The sequence below is a fragment of the Bos grunniens genome, chromosome 29 (assembly GCF_055505025.1).
Source record: "Bos grunniens cultivar Pamir isolate PY7600 chromosome 29, Bosgru_T2T1.0, whole genome shotgun sequence".
Classification (NCBI taxonomy): domain Eukaryota; kingdom Metazoa; phylum Chordata; class Mammalia; order Artiodactyla; family Bovidae; genus Bos; species Bos grunniens.
Genome location: NC_141193.1, coordinates 23,625,469 through 23,640,503, shown reverse-complemented (window position 1 = coordinate 23,640,503; position 15,035 = coordinate 23,625,469). Strand labels below are relative to the sequence as shown.

Sequence of the window (15,035 nt, the reverse complement as noted above, 5' to 3'; positions counted from 1 at the left end):
CTAATGTTCTCTATTCTGAATCCATTAGGAGACCCTTTCAAATTTCTATTTCTCTCTGTTGTTGTTCAGTCACTCAGTCATGTCCAACTGTTTGTGACCACATGAACTCAGCACGTGAGGCTTCCCTGTCCTTCTCTATCTCCCGGACTTTGCTCAAACACATGTCGCTTGAATTGGTGATGCCATCCTACCATCTCATCCTCTGTTTTCTCCTACTTTTCCTGCCTTCAATCTCTCCCAGCATCATGGTATTTTCCAATGAGTTGGCTGTTCACATCAGGTGGCCACAGTATGTCTCTCTGATTTCACTCGAGTTTTATTTTCATATTGTGTTTCATTATGATAGATATTAGACCTCCTTAATATGAAGTTTCAAATTTCATGAGGTCAGTAACTGTAATTTTGTAATTTTTATATTCTAGTTTAAATCTCATTGAGTGGTAAAATACTTTCTAAACTCAACATTCAAAAAACTAAGATCTTGTCATCTGGTGCCATCACTCCATGGAAAATCGGTGGGGAATAAGAGGAAACAGTGACAGATTTTATTTGCCTGGGCTCCAGAATCCCTTTGGACAGTGACTGCAGCCACAAAATTAAAAGAAACTTGCTCCTAGGAAAAAAAGCTATGACAAACCTAGAGAGCATATTAAAAAGCAGAGATGTCACATTGCCAACAAAGGTCCGCATAGCCAAGTAACGTTTTTTCCAGTAGTCATGTATCGATGTGACAGTAGGACCATCAAGAAGGCTGAGTCTGGAAAATATATTTTCTCAAATTGTGATGCTGGAGAATACTCTTGAGAGTCCACTGGAAAACAAAGATCAAAACAGTCAATCCCAAAATAAATCAACCCTGAATATTCATTGGAAGGACTGATGCTGAAGCTGAAACTCCAATACTTTGGTCACCTGATGTGAAGAGCCGACTCATTGGAAAAGACCCTGATGTGGGGAAAGACTGAGGGCAGGAGGAGAAGGGAGCTGCAGAGGATGAGATGGTTAGATAGTATCATTGACTTAATAGACATTTGTTTGAGCAAACTCCAGGAGATAGTGCAGGACAGGGAAGCCTGTTACGCTACAGTCCATGGGGTCAAAAGAGCAGGACACCACTTAAGGAAAGAACAATGACGGGCCTCAGTTCAGCTCGTTCAATTGCTCAGTCGTGTCCAACACTTTGCGACCCCATGAGCCACAGCACGCCAGGCCTCCCTGTCCATCACCAACTCCTGGAGTTCACCCAAACTCATGTCCATCGAGTCGGTGATGCCATCCAGCCATCTCATCCTCTGTTGCCCCTTCTCCTTCTGCCCCCAATGCCTCCCAGCATCAGGGCCTTTTCCAATGAGACAACTCTTTGCATGAGGTAGCCAAAGTATTGGAGTTTCAGCTTCAGCATCAGTCCTTCCAATGAACACCCAGGACTGATCTCCTTTAGGATGGATTTGTTGAATCTCCTTGCAGTCCAAGGGATTCTCAAGAGTCTTCTCCAACACCACAGTTCAAAAGCATCAATTCTTCAGTGTTCAGTTTTCTTCACAGTCCAACGCTCACATCCATACATGACTGCTGGAAGAACCATAGCCTTGACTAGATGGACCTTTGTTGGCAAAGTAATGTCTCTGCTTTTAACATGCTGTCTACGTTGGTCATAACTTTCCTTCCAAGGAGTAGCGTCTTAATTTCATGGCTGCAACCACCACCTGCAGTGATTTTGGAGCCCCCAAAAATAAAGTCTCTCACTGTTTCCACTGTTTCCCCATCTATTTCCCATGAAGTGATGGGACCAGATGCCATGATCTTCGTTTTCTGAATGTTGAGCTTTAAGCCAACTTTTTCACTCTCCTCTTTCACTTTCATCAAGAGGCTTTTTAGTGTCTCTTCACTTTCTGTCATAAGGGTGGTCTCATCTGCATATCTGAGGCTATTGATATTTCTCCTGGCTATCTTGATTCCATCTTGTGCTTCTTCCAGCCCAGCATTTCTCATGATATACTCTGCATAGAAGTTAAATAAGCAGAATGACAATATACAGACTTGATGTACTCCTTTCCCAATTTGGAACCTGTCTGTTCTTCCATGTCTAGTTCTAACTTTGCTTCTTGACCTGCATACAGATTTCTCAGGAGGCAGGTGAGGTGGTCTGGTATTCCCATCTCTTTAAGAATTTTCACAGTTTGTTGTGATCCACACAGTCAAAGTCTCTGACATAGTCAATAAAGCAGGCAAATGTGGCCTTGGAGTTCAGAATGAGTGGGGCAAAGGCTTATAGAGTTTTGAAAAGAGACCGCACTGGTCATAGCAAACACCCTCTTCCAACAACACAAGAGAAGACTCTGCATGTGGACATCACCAGATGGTCAATGCTGAAATCAGATTGACTGTAGTCTTCGCAGCCAAAGATAGAGAAGCACTATGCTGCTGCTGCTGCTGCTAAGTCACCTCAGTTATGTCCAACTCTGTGCGACCCCATTGACAGCAGCCCACCAGGCTCTGCCATCCCTGGGATTCTCCAGGCAAGAACACTGGAGTGAGTTGCCATTTTCTTCTCCAATGCATGAAAGTGAAAAGTGAAAGTGAAGTCGCTCAGTTGTGTCTAACTCTTAGCGACCCCATGGACGGCAGCCTACCAGGCTCCTCCACCCATGGGATTTTCCAGGCAAGAGTCCTGGAGTGGGTTGCCATTGCCTTCTCCAAGAGAAGCACTATACAGTCAGAAAAAAAAAAAAAAAAAAGTTTGAGAGCTGACTGTGGCTCAGATTTTGAACTGCTTATTGCCAAATTCTGACTTAAAGAAAGTAGAGAAAACTGCTAAAGCATTGAGGTATGACCTATATCAAATCCCTTATGATTATACAGTGGAAGTGGCAAATAGATTCAAGGGATTAGATCTGATAGACAGAGTGCCTGTAGAACTGTGGACAGAGGTTCGTGACATTGTACAGGAGGCAGTGTTCAAGACCATCCCCAAGAAAAAGAAATGAAAAGAGGCAAAATGGTTGTCTGAGAAGGCCTTACAATAGCTCAGGAAAGAAGAGAAGCAAAAGGCAAAGGAGAATAGGAAAGACATACCCATTTGAATGCAGAGTTCCAGAGAATAGCAAGGAGAAATAAGAAAGCCTTCCTCAGTGATCAATGCAAAGAATTAGAGGAAAACAATAGAATGGGAAAGACTGGAGATTTCTTCAAGAAAATTAGAGATACCAAGGGAACATTTCATGCAAAGATGGGCACAATGAAAGACAAAAATGGTATGAACCTAACAGAAACAGAAGATATTAAGAAGTGGTGGCAAGAATACACAAAAGAACTATACAAAAAAAGATCTTTGTGACCCAGATAACCACGATGGTGTGATCACTCACCTAGAGCCAGACATCCTGGAATGCGAAATCAAGTGGGCCTTAGGAAGCATCACTATGAAGAAAGCTACTGAAAGCTAGTGAACATGATGGAATTCCAGTTGAGCTCTTTCAAATCTTAAAAGATGATGCTGTGAAAGTGCTGCACTCAATATGCCAGCAAGTTTGGAAAACTCAGCACTGGCCACTGGACTGGAAATGGTCAGTTTTCATTCCAATCCCAAAGAAAGGCAATGCCAAAGAATGCTCAAACTACCACACAATTGCACTAATCTCATGCTAGCAAAGTAACACTAAAAAATTCTCCAAGCCTGGCTTCAACAGAACCTGAACCATGTACTTCCAGATGTTCAAGCTGTATTTAGAACAGGCAGAGGAACAAGAGATCAAATTGCCAACATCCATTGGATCATCAGGAAAAAAAGCAACAAGTAAGCAACATTTAATTTAGTTTTCAAACAAAGCAGATATTTAAGTTTTTGTTTTTCAGAGAATTGAAGAGTAGAAGGGATTATCCCCAGGTCAGACAGTAAGTATGATGTTGAATTAAAATTTCAATTCAATACTGTGTAACTTAGTATCATGCTGCTGCTGCTGCTGCTAAGTCACTTCAGTCGTGTCCGACTCTGTTCGACCCCGTAGACGGCAGCCCACCAGGCTCCCCCATCCCTGGGATTCTCCAGGCAAGAACACTGGAGTGGGTTGCCATTGCTTTCTCCAATGCATGAAAGTGAAAAGTGAAAGTGAAGTCGCTCAGTCGTGTCTGACCCTTAGAGACCCCATGGACTGCAGCCTACCAGGCTCCTCCATCCATGGGATTTTCCAGGCAAGAGTACTAGTATCATAACCAATAAGAATTATGAAATCATGATATTTGGGAACTGGAATAAATGCTAAATGTAATTGAATTCAACCAGGTGTTCTTATCTTTAAACAATATTTGCTATGCAATTGACCACTCAGAACAACCACAAACATCTTGCCTATAAGATCATGGTCTACCTGATGATTGGAATGTTAAACCTTTGTTGTGAAACCAAATATTTCTCCCTACAGTTTCAAGCAGTTAATGTTACTTTAATCTCTTAAGACATACAAAGACATACCTCTAAAATAAGTCAATTCATTTAACATTGAGATGAGTGTTATGTGCCATGTGCGGATTTGCTCTGCTAAAAAATGTCTTCAGCTATTTCAGTCATTCTAAAATGCGTATTTCTATATCATTTTTATGAAGCTGTCTAGTTTTTCTTCATCACATAAAGTATTGTACCTCAGATTGAGCACACTAATCCAATTATTGCTTGAGCATTAAGTAAGAACATGAGTTTCCATTTTTTGTGATCCTACTAATCTTGCATCACTGACTCAATGGACATGAGTTTGAGTAAGCTCCAGGAGTTGGTGATGGACAAGGAATCCCAGTGTGCTGCAGTCCATGGGGTCACAAAGAGTCAGACATGACTGAGTGACTGAACTGAACTAAAACTTCTTCATAAATTTAAACTAAAAACACATTGGTCTTTTAAAAAAAATACACTAACTAGTTAATGTAACTGTTGCTAGTTAATGCAACACATTGGTCTTTATAAAATTACATCAACTATTTAATGTAACTGTTGACTCATGTTTACTACAATTTCTACTTGTATTTTGCATATATTCTACTAATTCATATCCCCATTGTCTTTGAATTCTATGGAGAACATATGCAAAACACATGATTATTAAAAAAAAATCATAAATACCCTTACAGTTTGTCTTCAAAAGCCATTATTATATTTTGGAAATATGAATAATTATCTGACTGCCAATACTTCAACCATGAAGCCTAAATTGCCTAAACCACTCTTAGTGCACTGCTCCCGGGTCAGAGATGAGTGCAATTGTGCAGTAGTTTGAACATTCTTTGGCATTCCCTTTCTTTGGGATTGGAATGAAAACTGATCTTTTCCAGTCCAGTCCACTTTTCCAGTGGCCATAGGCCACTGCTGACTTTTCCAAATTTGCTGGCATATTGAGTGCAGCACTTTCACAGCATCATCTTTCAGGATTTGAAAGAGCTCAACTGGAATACCATCACCTACACTAGCTTTGTTCGTAGTGATGCTTTCTAAGGCGCACTTGACTTCACATTCCAGGATGTCTGGCTGTAGGTGAGTAATCACACCATTGTGATTAGCTTGGTCGTGAAGATCTTTTTTATACAGTTCTTCTGTGTATTCTTGCCACCTCCTCTTAATATCTTCTGCTTCTGTTAGGTCCATACAATTTCTGTCCTTTATCAAGCCCATCTTTGCATGAAATTCAAAGTTCGCTTAGTATCTCTAATTTTCTTGAAGAGATCTCTAGTCTTTTCCATTCTGTTGTTTTCCTCTGTTACTTTGCACTGATCACTGAGGAAGGCTTTCTTATCTCTCCTTGCTATTCTTTGGTACTCTGCATTCAGATGCTTATATATTTCCTTTTCTCCTTTGCTTTTCACTTCTCTTCTTTTCACAGCTATTTGTAAGGCCTCCCCCAGACAGCCATTTTGCTTTTTTGCATTTCTTTTCCATGGGGATCGTCTTGATCCCTGTCTCCTGTACAGTGTCACGAACCTCCGTCCATAGTTCATCAGGCACTCTATCTATCAGATCTAGTCCCATAAATCTATTTCTCACTTCCACTGTATAATCATAAGGGATTTGATTTAGGTCAGGCCTGAATGGTCTAGTGATTTTCCCCACTTTCTTCAATTTAAGTTTGAATTTGGCAATAAGAAATTCATGATCTGAGCCACAGTCAGCTTCTGGTCTTGTTCTTGCTGACTGTATAGAGCTTATCCATCTTTGCCTGTAAAGAATATAATCAATCTGATTTCAGTGTTGACCATCTGGTCATGCCCATGTGTAGAGGCTTCTCTTGTGTTGTTGGAAGAGTGTGTTTGCTATGACCATCACGTTCTCTTGGCAAAATTCTATTAGTCTTTGCCCTGCTTCATTCTGTATTCCAAGGCCAAATTTGCCTGTTACTCCAGGTGTTTTTTGACTTCCTACTGTTGCACTCCAGTCCTCTGTAATGAAAAGGACACCTTTTTTGGTGTTAGTTCTAAAAGGTCTTGTAGGTCTTCATAGAACCATTCAACTTCAGCTTCTTCAGTGTTACTGGTTGGGGCATAGGCTTGGATTACCGTGATATTGAATGGTTTGCCTTGGAATGATCTCTATTCAGTTGTTTTTGAGATTGCATCCCAGGACTGTATTTCAGACTCTTTTGTTGATCATGATGGCTACTCCATTTCTTCTAAGGGATTCCTGGCCACAGTAGTAGATATAATGGTCATCTGAATTAAATTCACCCATTCCAGTCCATTTTAGTTTGCTGATTCCTAGAATGTCGACGTTCACTCTTGCCATCTCCTGTTTGACCACTTCCAATTTGCTTTGATTCATGGATCTAACATTCCAGGTTCCTATGCAATATTGCTCTAAACAGCATCGGACCTTTCTTCTATCCCAGTCACATCCACAACTGGGTATTGTTTTTGCTTTGGCTCCATCCTTTCATTCCTTCTGGAGTTATTTCTCCACTGATCTCCAGTATCATATTGGGCACCTACTGACCTGGGAGGTGCATCTTTCAGTATACTATAATTTTGGCTTTCGATACTGTTCATGGGGTCCTCAAGGCAAGAATCCTGAAGTGGTTTGCCATTCTCATCTCCCTCTCCCTTCACATTCTGTCAGAGAAATGTGACAAAGAAAGGCAATGCCAAAGTATGCTCAAACTACCACACAACTGCATTCATCTCACATTCTAGTAAAGTAATGCTCAAATTCTATAAGCCTGGCTTCAGCAATACATGGACGGTTAACTTCCAGATGTTCAAGCCAGTTTTAGAAAAGGCAGAGGAACCAGAGATCAAATTGCCAACACCCACTGGATCATGGAAAAAGCGAGAGAGTTCCAGAAAATCATCTATTTCTGCTTTATTGACTATGCCTTTGATTGTGTGGATCACAATAAACTGTGGAAAATTCTGAAAGAGATGGGAATATCAGACCACCTCACCTGTCTCTTGAGAAACCTATATGCAGGTCAGGAAACAACAGTTAGAACTGGACATGGAACAACAGACTGGTTCCAAATAGGAAAAGGAATTCATCGAGGCTGTATATTGTCACTCTGCTTATTTAACTTATATGCAGAGTACATCATGAGAAATGCTGGGCTGGAAGAAGCAAAACTGGAATAAAGATTGTTGGGAGAAATATCAATAACCTCAGATATGCAGATGACACTACCCTTATGCAGAAAGTGAGGAGGAACGAAAGAGCCTCTTGATGAAAGTGAAAGAGGAGAGTGAAAAAGTTGGCTTAAAGCTCAACATTCAGAAAACGAAGATTATGGCATCTGGTCCCATCACTTCAAGGGAAATAGATGGGGAAACAGTGGAAGCAGTGAGAGACTTTATTTTGGGGGGCTCCAAAATCACTGCAGATGGTGGTTGCAGCCATGAAATTAAAAGACGCTTACTCCTTGGAAGGAAAGTTATGACCAACCTAGATAGCATATTCAAAAGCCGAGACATTACTTTGCCAACAAAGGTCCATCTAGTCAAGGCTATGGTTCTTCCAGGAGTCATGTATGGATGTGAAAGTTGGACTGTGAAGAAAGCTGAGTGCCGAAGAATTGATGCTTTTGAACTGTGGTGTTGGAGAAGACTCTTGAGAGTCCCTTGGACTGCAAGGAGATCCAACCAGTCCATTCTGAAGGAGATCAGCCCTGGGATTTCTTTGGAAGGACTGATGCTCAGGCTGAAACTCCAGTACTTGGCCACCTCTGAGAAGAGTTGACTCATTGGAAAAGACTCTGTTGCTGGGAGGGATTGGGGGCAGGAGGAGAAGGGGACAACAGAGGATGAGATAACTGGATGGCATCACTGACTCGATGGACGTGAGTCTCAGTGAACTCCAGGAGTTGGTGATGGACAGGGAAGCCTGGCGTGCTGCAGTTCATGGGGCCACAAAGAGTCGGACATGACTGAGCGACTGAACCGAACTGAAGGCAGAAAGAGAAAAACACGTATCATTTGTTCTAAAGGAAAACATAACACAACATTGTAAAGAAATTATACTTCAATAAATATAACAAATAATAAAAGATTTTATGAAATATAAACAATATGCCCTATTTTCAAATGGGTAACTGTTTATTGTATTCCTTTAAGGGAAGCTCTAGTATAATTGAGGCTTATTTCAGTTGAGTAAATGGTTGAGTTTTTCCACAATTTCAATGTGCAAATTGATTGAGAAGCACTGTGTTGCCCAAGTGTAAATTCTTTTAAAATTAATTGAACCTAATTCATTTAATCATATCTTATAAGTGCTCCCTGATGTGAGTTTCCAATTTATCTTACATCATGCTACAATCTACGACTGCTTCTAGTTATTCCAGCTTTGGAAAAAAAGTAACAGTATATGGATTATGAAACATAATTGCCTTATAATATAGTATTCATTAAATATACAATTTAACAAGTAAAATTATTATTAGTGACCACTTCAAAAGAATATTACATCAATATTCTGTATTCATGCCCTTAAATCTAAAATTAAATTATATAAAGATTTCATTTTTGAATCAATTATTTACATTATCTATTATTATAAAAATTAAATATATATACTACTTGAAAAATGATTTTAATTCATTATTAAAAATTTCTGGCTTTATTAACAGTAGGATAAATTTTCTGAATATGTCCTGATCCCCTAAATCTACTATTCACAGTCTAGATGGTGAAGCCACAGCATTGGTAGGAGCTTGTAAGAAGTGCAGAATTCAGATCCAACTTAGACTGGCTGGATCAGGATCTGCAGTTTAACAAAATCCTTAGCAGAGCCTGTGAACAAATCTTTTTTTGCTAGTTGATAAGTTCAGGATGACAAATAATACCTTTTGAAAGAAAATGTTCAACAACTGGGGACACTTCACCTGTGATTGCCTCTTTCCTCAAGAGCCAGTCTCCTGAGAAATAAAATCCTTGGAGAGTATTTGAACACATGTTATTTATTGCCTGGCATAGCTAAATCCAGGATGCACCTTCATAGCACAGTGATCACAACTGCTCAGGGGAGAACTAAGAAAGGTGCAGATGTTTGCTACCTTGAAGCTGAAGAAACACACACTGAAGACTTAGAATTGAAGAGGCTGATTTGTGATGCATAACGGCTTCAAAAGTGACTCTTGAGACCAGGGCTGTCAGGCCCGCCCTCCAGCACTAAAGACAGCAGAATGCTGGGTACCTATCACTCCCCACACTAACAGTAGTGCTATTTGTCTCTGAGAGCACATTGTGAAATATATTTGGCATTGAGATTTCCAGGAACAAAGAAAGGTGAGTGTGTTGATTTTAGACTTGGTATTTGAGACCAATTATGAAAGTAATAACCGTTGGCATTCAGGCAAATATTCCACAACATCTTCATTCATAAAATTATCAGTTTATTCATAAACCAAGTTTTTAAAGTTGCTGTGATGTGCCAGATGTGGGATATTTTCTTGGATGCAGAGGAAACTAAGTCAGATTTGTTCATCACCTGATTTATAGTACAACTGGAGTCTGAAATCGTGCTGTTTAGAAATGGAGGATTATTGAGCTTGTCATAAGAAAGCCTAATCAATTAGAAGGAATTTGAGGTTTTCATGATGATATTCTGCTTTCCTGGTGCTCAGGTGATGAAGAATTTGCCTGCAATGTGACAGACCTGGGTTTGATATCTGGGTTGGGAAGATCCCCTGGAGAAGAGAATGGTGACCCACTTCAGTGTTCTTGCCTGGAGTATCCCATGGACAGAGGAGCCTGGTGGGCTACAGTTCATTAGATTGCAGAGTCAGACATGACTGAGCAGCTAACACTACTACTACTATAATGACATTAGTTGTAAATGAGATTAGTAAAGAAAAACTATGTAGCAGATAATAGAGATGAATGGGGTTGTGAGTCTATTATTTCATATAAGTAAGTAAAAATCTAAATAAGTTGAGAGAATTTGACTTATTCCAGAAAATGAACATTTTCTGAATTTGAATGTAAGTTTCTGAAACTGGAAGGAATCAGATGTGAACTGAGTCTGATTGAGTGTATTCAGTGGTTAAGAACAGACATATCTAAGACCTCAAAATTTTAGAATATTTTCCCTTGTATTCTTAGATCTTTCAAATGCCATACATAAAATGTCTTTTGTCTCTTTAGAGTCCCTTGAGATATATAACAACATCTGTTAATTATCCCAACACCTCAAATATTTTTCAAGTTTTACAGTCTTCATTTGCCTTTTATCTTGTCAATATCTCTCCTTAAGAAGAATATCTGTAACTAAACTCCAAACTCATTTATAATTCAAGTGTAGCATAGTGCTTCCCAACCTAATCGCACACATAGAAAATGGTAATATTTGTGTAAAGTGACAGGTTAAGTGAATCACACTGCATGTGGCCAGTGGTGATTAGCTTAACACATGAAGAAGTCTTGGTTCGATCTCACTTCCTCATATCTGTGGCTTTGTAGTTCCATGGAACTAGTACTAGAAAATCATGTTACTGGGATTACTACTGATCATACTCTAGACATTGTGCTTCTACAAGTGCAATCTGAAACTAATTTCTTTATTAACCAGTCGCTTACTTTGTGAATTTTATTGACTTAATAAAAAACTGACCCCTAATTCTTTTCAAGTGAATGGCACACAAAGCTATATCCAGTATTCAAAGGATTACGTTTTTTAAAATCTAAATTTTAAACATAAATACTCTTTACTTCACTAAACTTCAATTTGTTTGTTTTAACTGTTTGCAGTATCTCTATTCATTTTTCCAGTTGCTGTAACCCTTGGGGGCTAAGTTGTACAAGCTTGGAAGGTTTTGTTGATCACAGAGTGTGCACTAATCAGGGGGCACTGGCAATTCTCAAGCCCAAGCTTCACTGAGAAAAGAAAAATTTCAGCACAGAGTTTGAGTATCAACTGCTCATTTCTAATTGTATTCCTACCTATCCCCATTAAAAGTCAAATAAGCTAAGGCCAGTAAGTAGTAACTTTGTCATTTTTAATGTTCAGTGATTCCATCTTATATTCTAATAAATGACTCAAACCCCATATAAACAGCATTTATAGCATTGCTATATACACCTAATTCTTACATCAGGTGTATAAGATGGACATTGGATCAGGACTAATAAATAATGGAAGGCATTTTGAAACAAAAATTACAAAATGTTCAGTTCCCTGGCTCTGAATCCATTAGGAGAGCTGTTCAAATTTGTATGCCCCTCTGAGTTTTCACTCCAATTTTATTTTCATATTATGCCTCTTTATAATGAATATTAGGCCTTCTTAATATCAATTTTTGAATTTCATGAGGTAAGTAACTGTGTTTTGTCATTTTTATACCCTAGACTAAACTTCATTTTGAAATGAAGTGCTGTTTCAGCAATTTTTGCCAAATTATTAAAGAAAGAAAGAAGGGAGAAGGTAAGGGAAGGACGAAAAGGAGGAAAGGGAGGAGAGAAATAAGAAGATAAAAGGAAAATAAAGGAGACAAAAATTTCTCAAATTCTTCACCTAAAACATGCTGCTACATGAACTTTGTGTCTTCTAACCCAGTAGGTCCCAAACCTCGCTGATCATCACAATTACATTGGTAGTTTTGTTGGCTTATTTGTTTTTATATTATTTTGATTATCAGGTGTTAAGATCTTTAAAATCTTCCAAGATTCTAAACACTTTTTTTTTAGTTTATTTATTTTAATTAGAGGCTACTTACTTTACAATATTTTTGAGGACATTTTTTAAAGATAAAGAGCAAAAAGGAAAAGCATTTTTTTAAAATAAAAGTATCAAGTATTAGACTAAAAAAGAGGCAGTGGTAATGATTTAACTAAAGTAACAGCATATATAATAAAAGAGAAATTTGATAAAATTCTGGAATTCTGGAAATACCAAGATTTGTGAATTATTTAAAATTGTAGAGGCAATCTTTCGAAGAGACAGAAACAAAAATGATTTATCAGAGCTGTTCTACCGAGATTAATCTATCCCTGGAGTAAAGAATGTTAAGGAAGATGATTGAAGAATTTCATTTTTAATTATATGTTTACATTTTTACACTCATTATATTCATAAATGTTGTGATCTCTCTAGGTGACTCTGATGATCTACCATATTGGGGAATCCTGAATTAACAGACCGTCTTTGTGTTCAGAATTGTTCCTTTACGTCTGACTGTAAAGTGACCAGCCCACAGAACTCCATCTTACCCACGAGCAGATCATGAGAGCCAGTGGCACTTGACTATGTGAAGTGATGCTAAGTTATTATATCATGTTCATGTTCATAAACTAAAATTTTGGCCTTGACGTAAAATTCTTCTGACTTGAAATAGGTTGGAATCCAGAAATTTGGAGGAAAGAAGAGTGCTCAAATAATAGTAGAAATGTTCATTTTGACTGCCTTTACAAGTCCAGAAATCAGTGTTTCTCTTAAACTTTATGAAATATCTCAATTATAAGATTCTTGAAGTTTATAATTTCTATTCTAGTTCAACCAGAATTGTAGTTTGTCCTAGAATGACAATAGAAGCTAAAGAAATCCGCACATTATGTATGTCCTCTGATGACCACTAAAGAATGATCTCAGCAGGATTACTCTCTGCCTCACACATGTGCACATGCATATGTTCATAAATATCTGTCTCTCTCTCACACACACACACACACACACACACGCACACACACACACCCCAACACAAAAGTACACTCATTTCTTTATTTTTAAACTTAGAACCTGCTGAGAAGAAAATGGACCCTGGAAATCACTCCTCAGTGACTGAGTTTATCCTCGCTGGGCTCACAGAGAAACCAGAGCTCCAGATTCCCCTTCTGGTCTTCTTCCTAGGAATCTACTCAGTCACGGTGGTGGGGAACCTGGGCATGATCACACTGATAGGGCTCAGTTCTCACCTGCACACCCCCATGTACTATTTCCTCACCAATTTGTCCTTTATTGATTTCTGTCATTCCACTGTCGTTACCCCTAAAATGCTGGTGAACTTTATGACAGAGAAAAGTGTCATCTCTTACCCTGAGTGTATGACTCAGCTCTATTTCTTTATTGTTTTTATTATTGCAGAATGTCATATGTTGGCTGTAATGGCATATGACCGCTATGTTGCCATCTGTAACCCTTTGCTATACAATGTCATCATGTCTTATTATAGGTGCTTCCAGCTCACAGTGACAGTTTATATTTTGTGCATCATTGAATCTGCAATCCATACAGGCTTTATGTTGAGACTCTATTTCTGCAAGGCCAATGTGATTAACCATTATTTTTGTGATCTCTTCCCACTCTTGGAGCTATCCTGTTCTAGCATCTCCATGAATGAATTATTGGCTCTAGTCTTTAGTGCTTTTAATGTCCTGATTCCTGTTTTAACCATCCTTGCTTCCTACATCTTCATCCTCTCTAGCATCCTCCAAATCCACTCCACTGAAGGCAGGTCCAAAGCCTTCAGCACCTGCAGCTCCCATATCTCAGCTGTTGTTGTTTTCTATGGATCTGTAGCATTCATGTACCTGCAGCCATCATCAGTCAGCTCCATGGAACAAGGGAAAGTGTCCTCTGTGTTTTATACCTGCATTGTACCCATGCTAAACCCTCTGATCTACAGTCTGCGGAATAAGGATGTCAAATTTGCTCTGAAGAAAATTCTGGACAGTGGAAAATGTAGATGAATAGACTCAATGTCATAGTGTCATATCAGAAATATGTCTTTGATTTTCTGAGATATGCAATGCTTTTGTTTTATTGTTCATTTGTTTGGAAATTCAGAATCATTTTCTCATATAATACCTTTCCCAAATTATCTCTGGGCCACTTCCATTGAACCTGTGTTACAGTGACTATTTATGGAGAAATAACAAGAATAAAGTCAGAGAGTCTTAAGAATTAAAGAAGTTCCAGTTTGACTTTAAAAAAAATACAAACAACAACGACTATGATGATCATCATAAAATAATAACATACATGATTGAGATAGTATAAAATATCAAGCACAAAGCCCAGCACTTTAAAGCAGGTGACTTCATTTAATATTTACAGGTTTCTCTCAGAGCAAGCCCTAGTACTATTTTACTTTGAAATCTGAATAAACTAACACTTACTTAGTTTCAGTAAATGTATAAGTTCCCAAACATAATAAATGACAAGAGTCTAGAATGCCTGGCTCCAGAATCTGTGATTTTACTCAAAGTGATATATTGGCCCCAAGTAATCACGGGTAAGTCTAAGGCCTTCCCAGTAATTTTCTTCTGCACATTAATCTACAGTTCCTTATAAGACTGTGTCATTTTCTTCTTTTCTCCAATCTTAGTATCACTTTTGTTTCATTTGATATAATGAAAGTAATCAAAATATTTCAAACATGTCATAATCAAGGAAAAAGAAATCAGTTGGAGAGTTACTGCAGAATCTTATGATAGAAACTCACTAAAGAGATTCAAATTTTCATGCTCAACATCAACAATTTTTATAAAAGCGGTCCAACACAGTTTTATATTTATATGATAAAAGATATATATATGCTGTATATTTATATATATTTTTTATATTTTTATATATTATATAT

At 38.4% G+C, this 15,035-nt stretch overlaps 1 protein-coding gene across 1 annotated transcript; it reads left to right on the top strand.

Moving 5' to 3' along the window:
* Nucleotides 1-13,206: 13,206 nt before the first annotated feature.
* On the top strand, nt 13,207-14,189 carry LOC147342318 (olfactory receptor 8G3-like). Its single transcript, XM_086384342.1, has one exon. It carries the CDS (start codon nt 13,207-13,209, stop codon nt 14,140-14,142), a length of 936 nt encoding a protein of 311 aa, XP_086240468.1. The 3' UTR covers nt 14,143-14,189.
* The last annotated feature ends 846 nt before the right edge of the window (nt 14,190-15,035 follow it).

What these genes read in the sequence shown, in the direction of transcription:
- LOC147342318 (XM_086384342.1), top strand. Translation starts at nt 13,207, where the DNA reads ATGGACCCTGGAAATCACTCCTCAGTGACTGAGTTTATCCTCGCTGGG.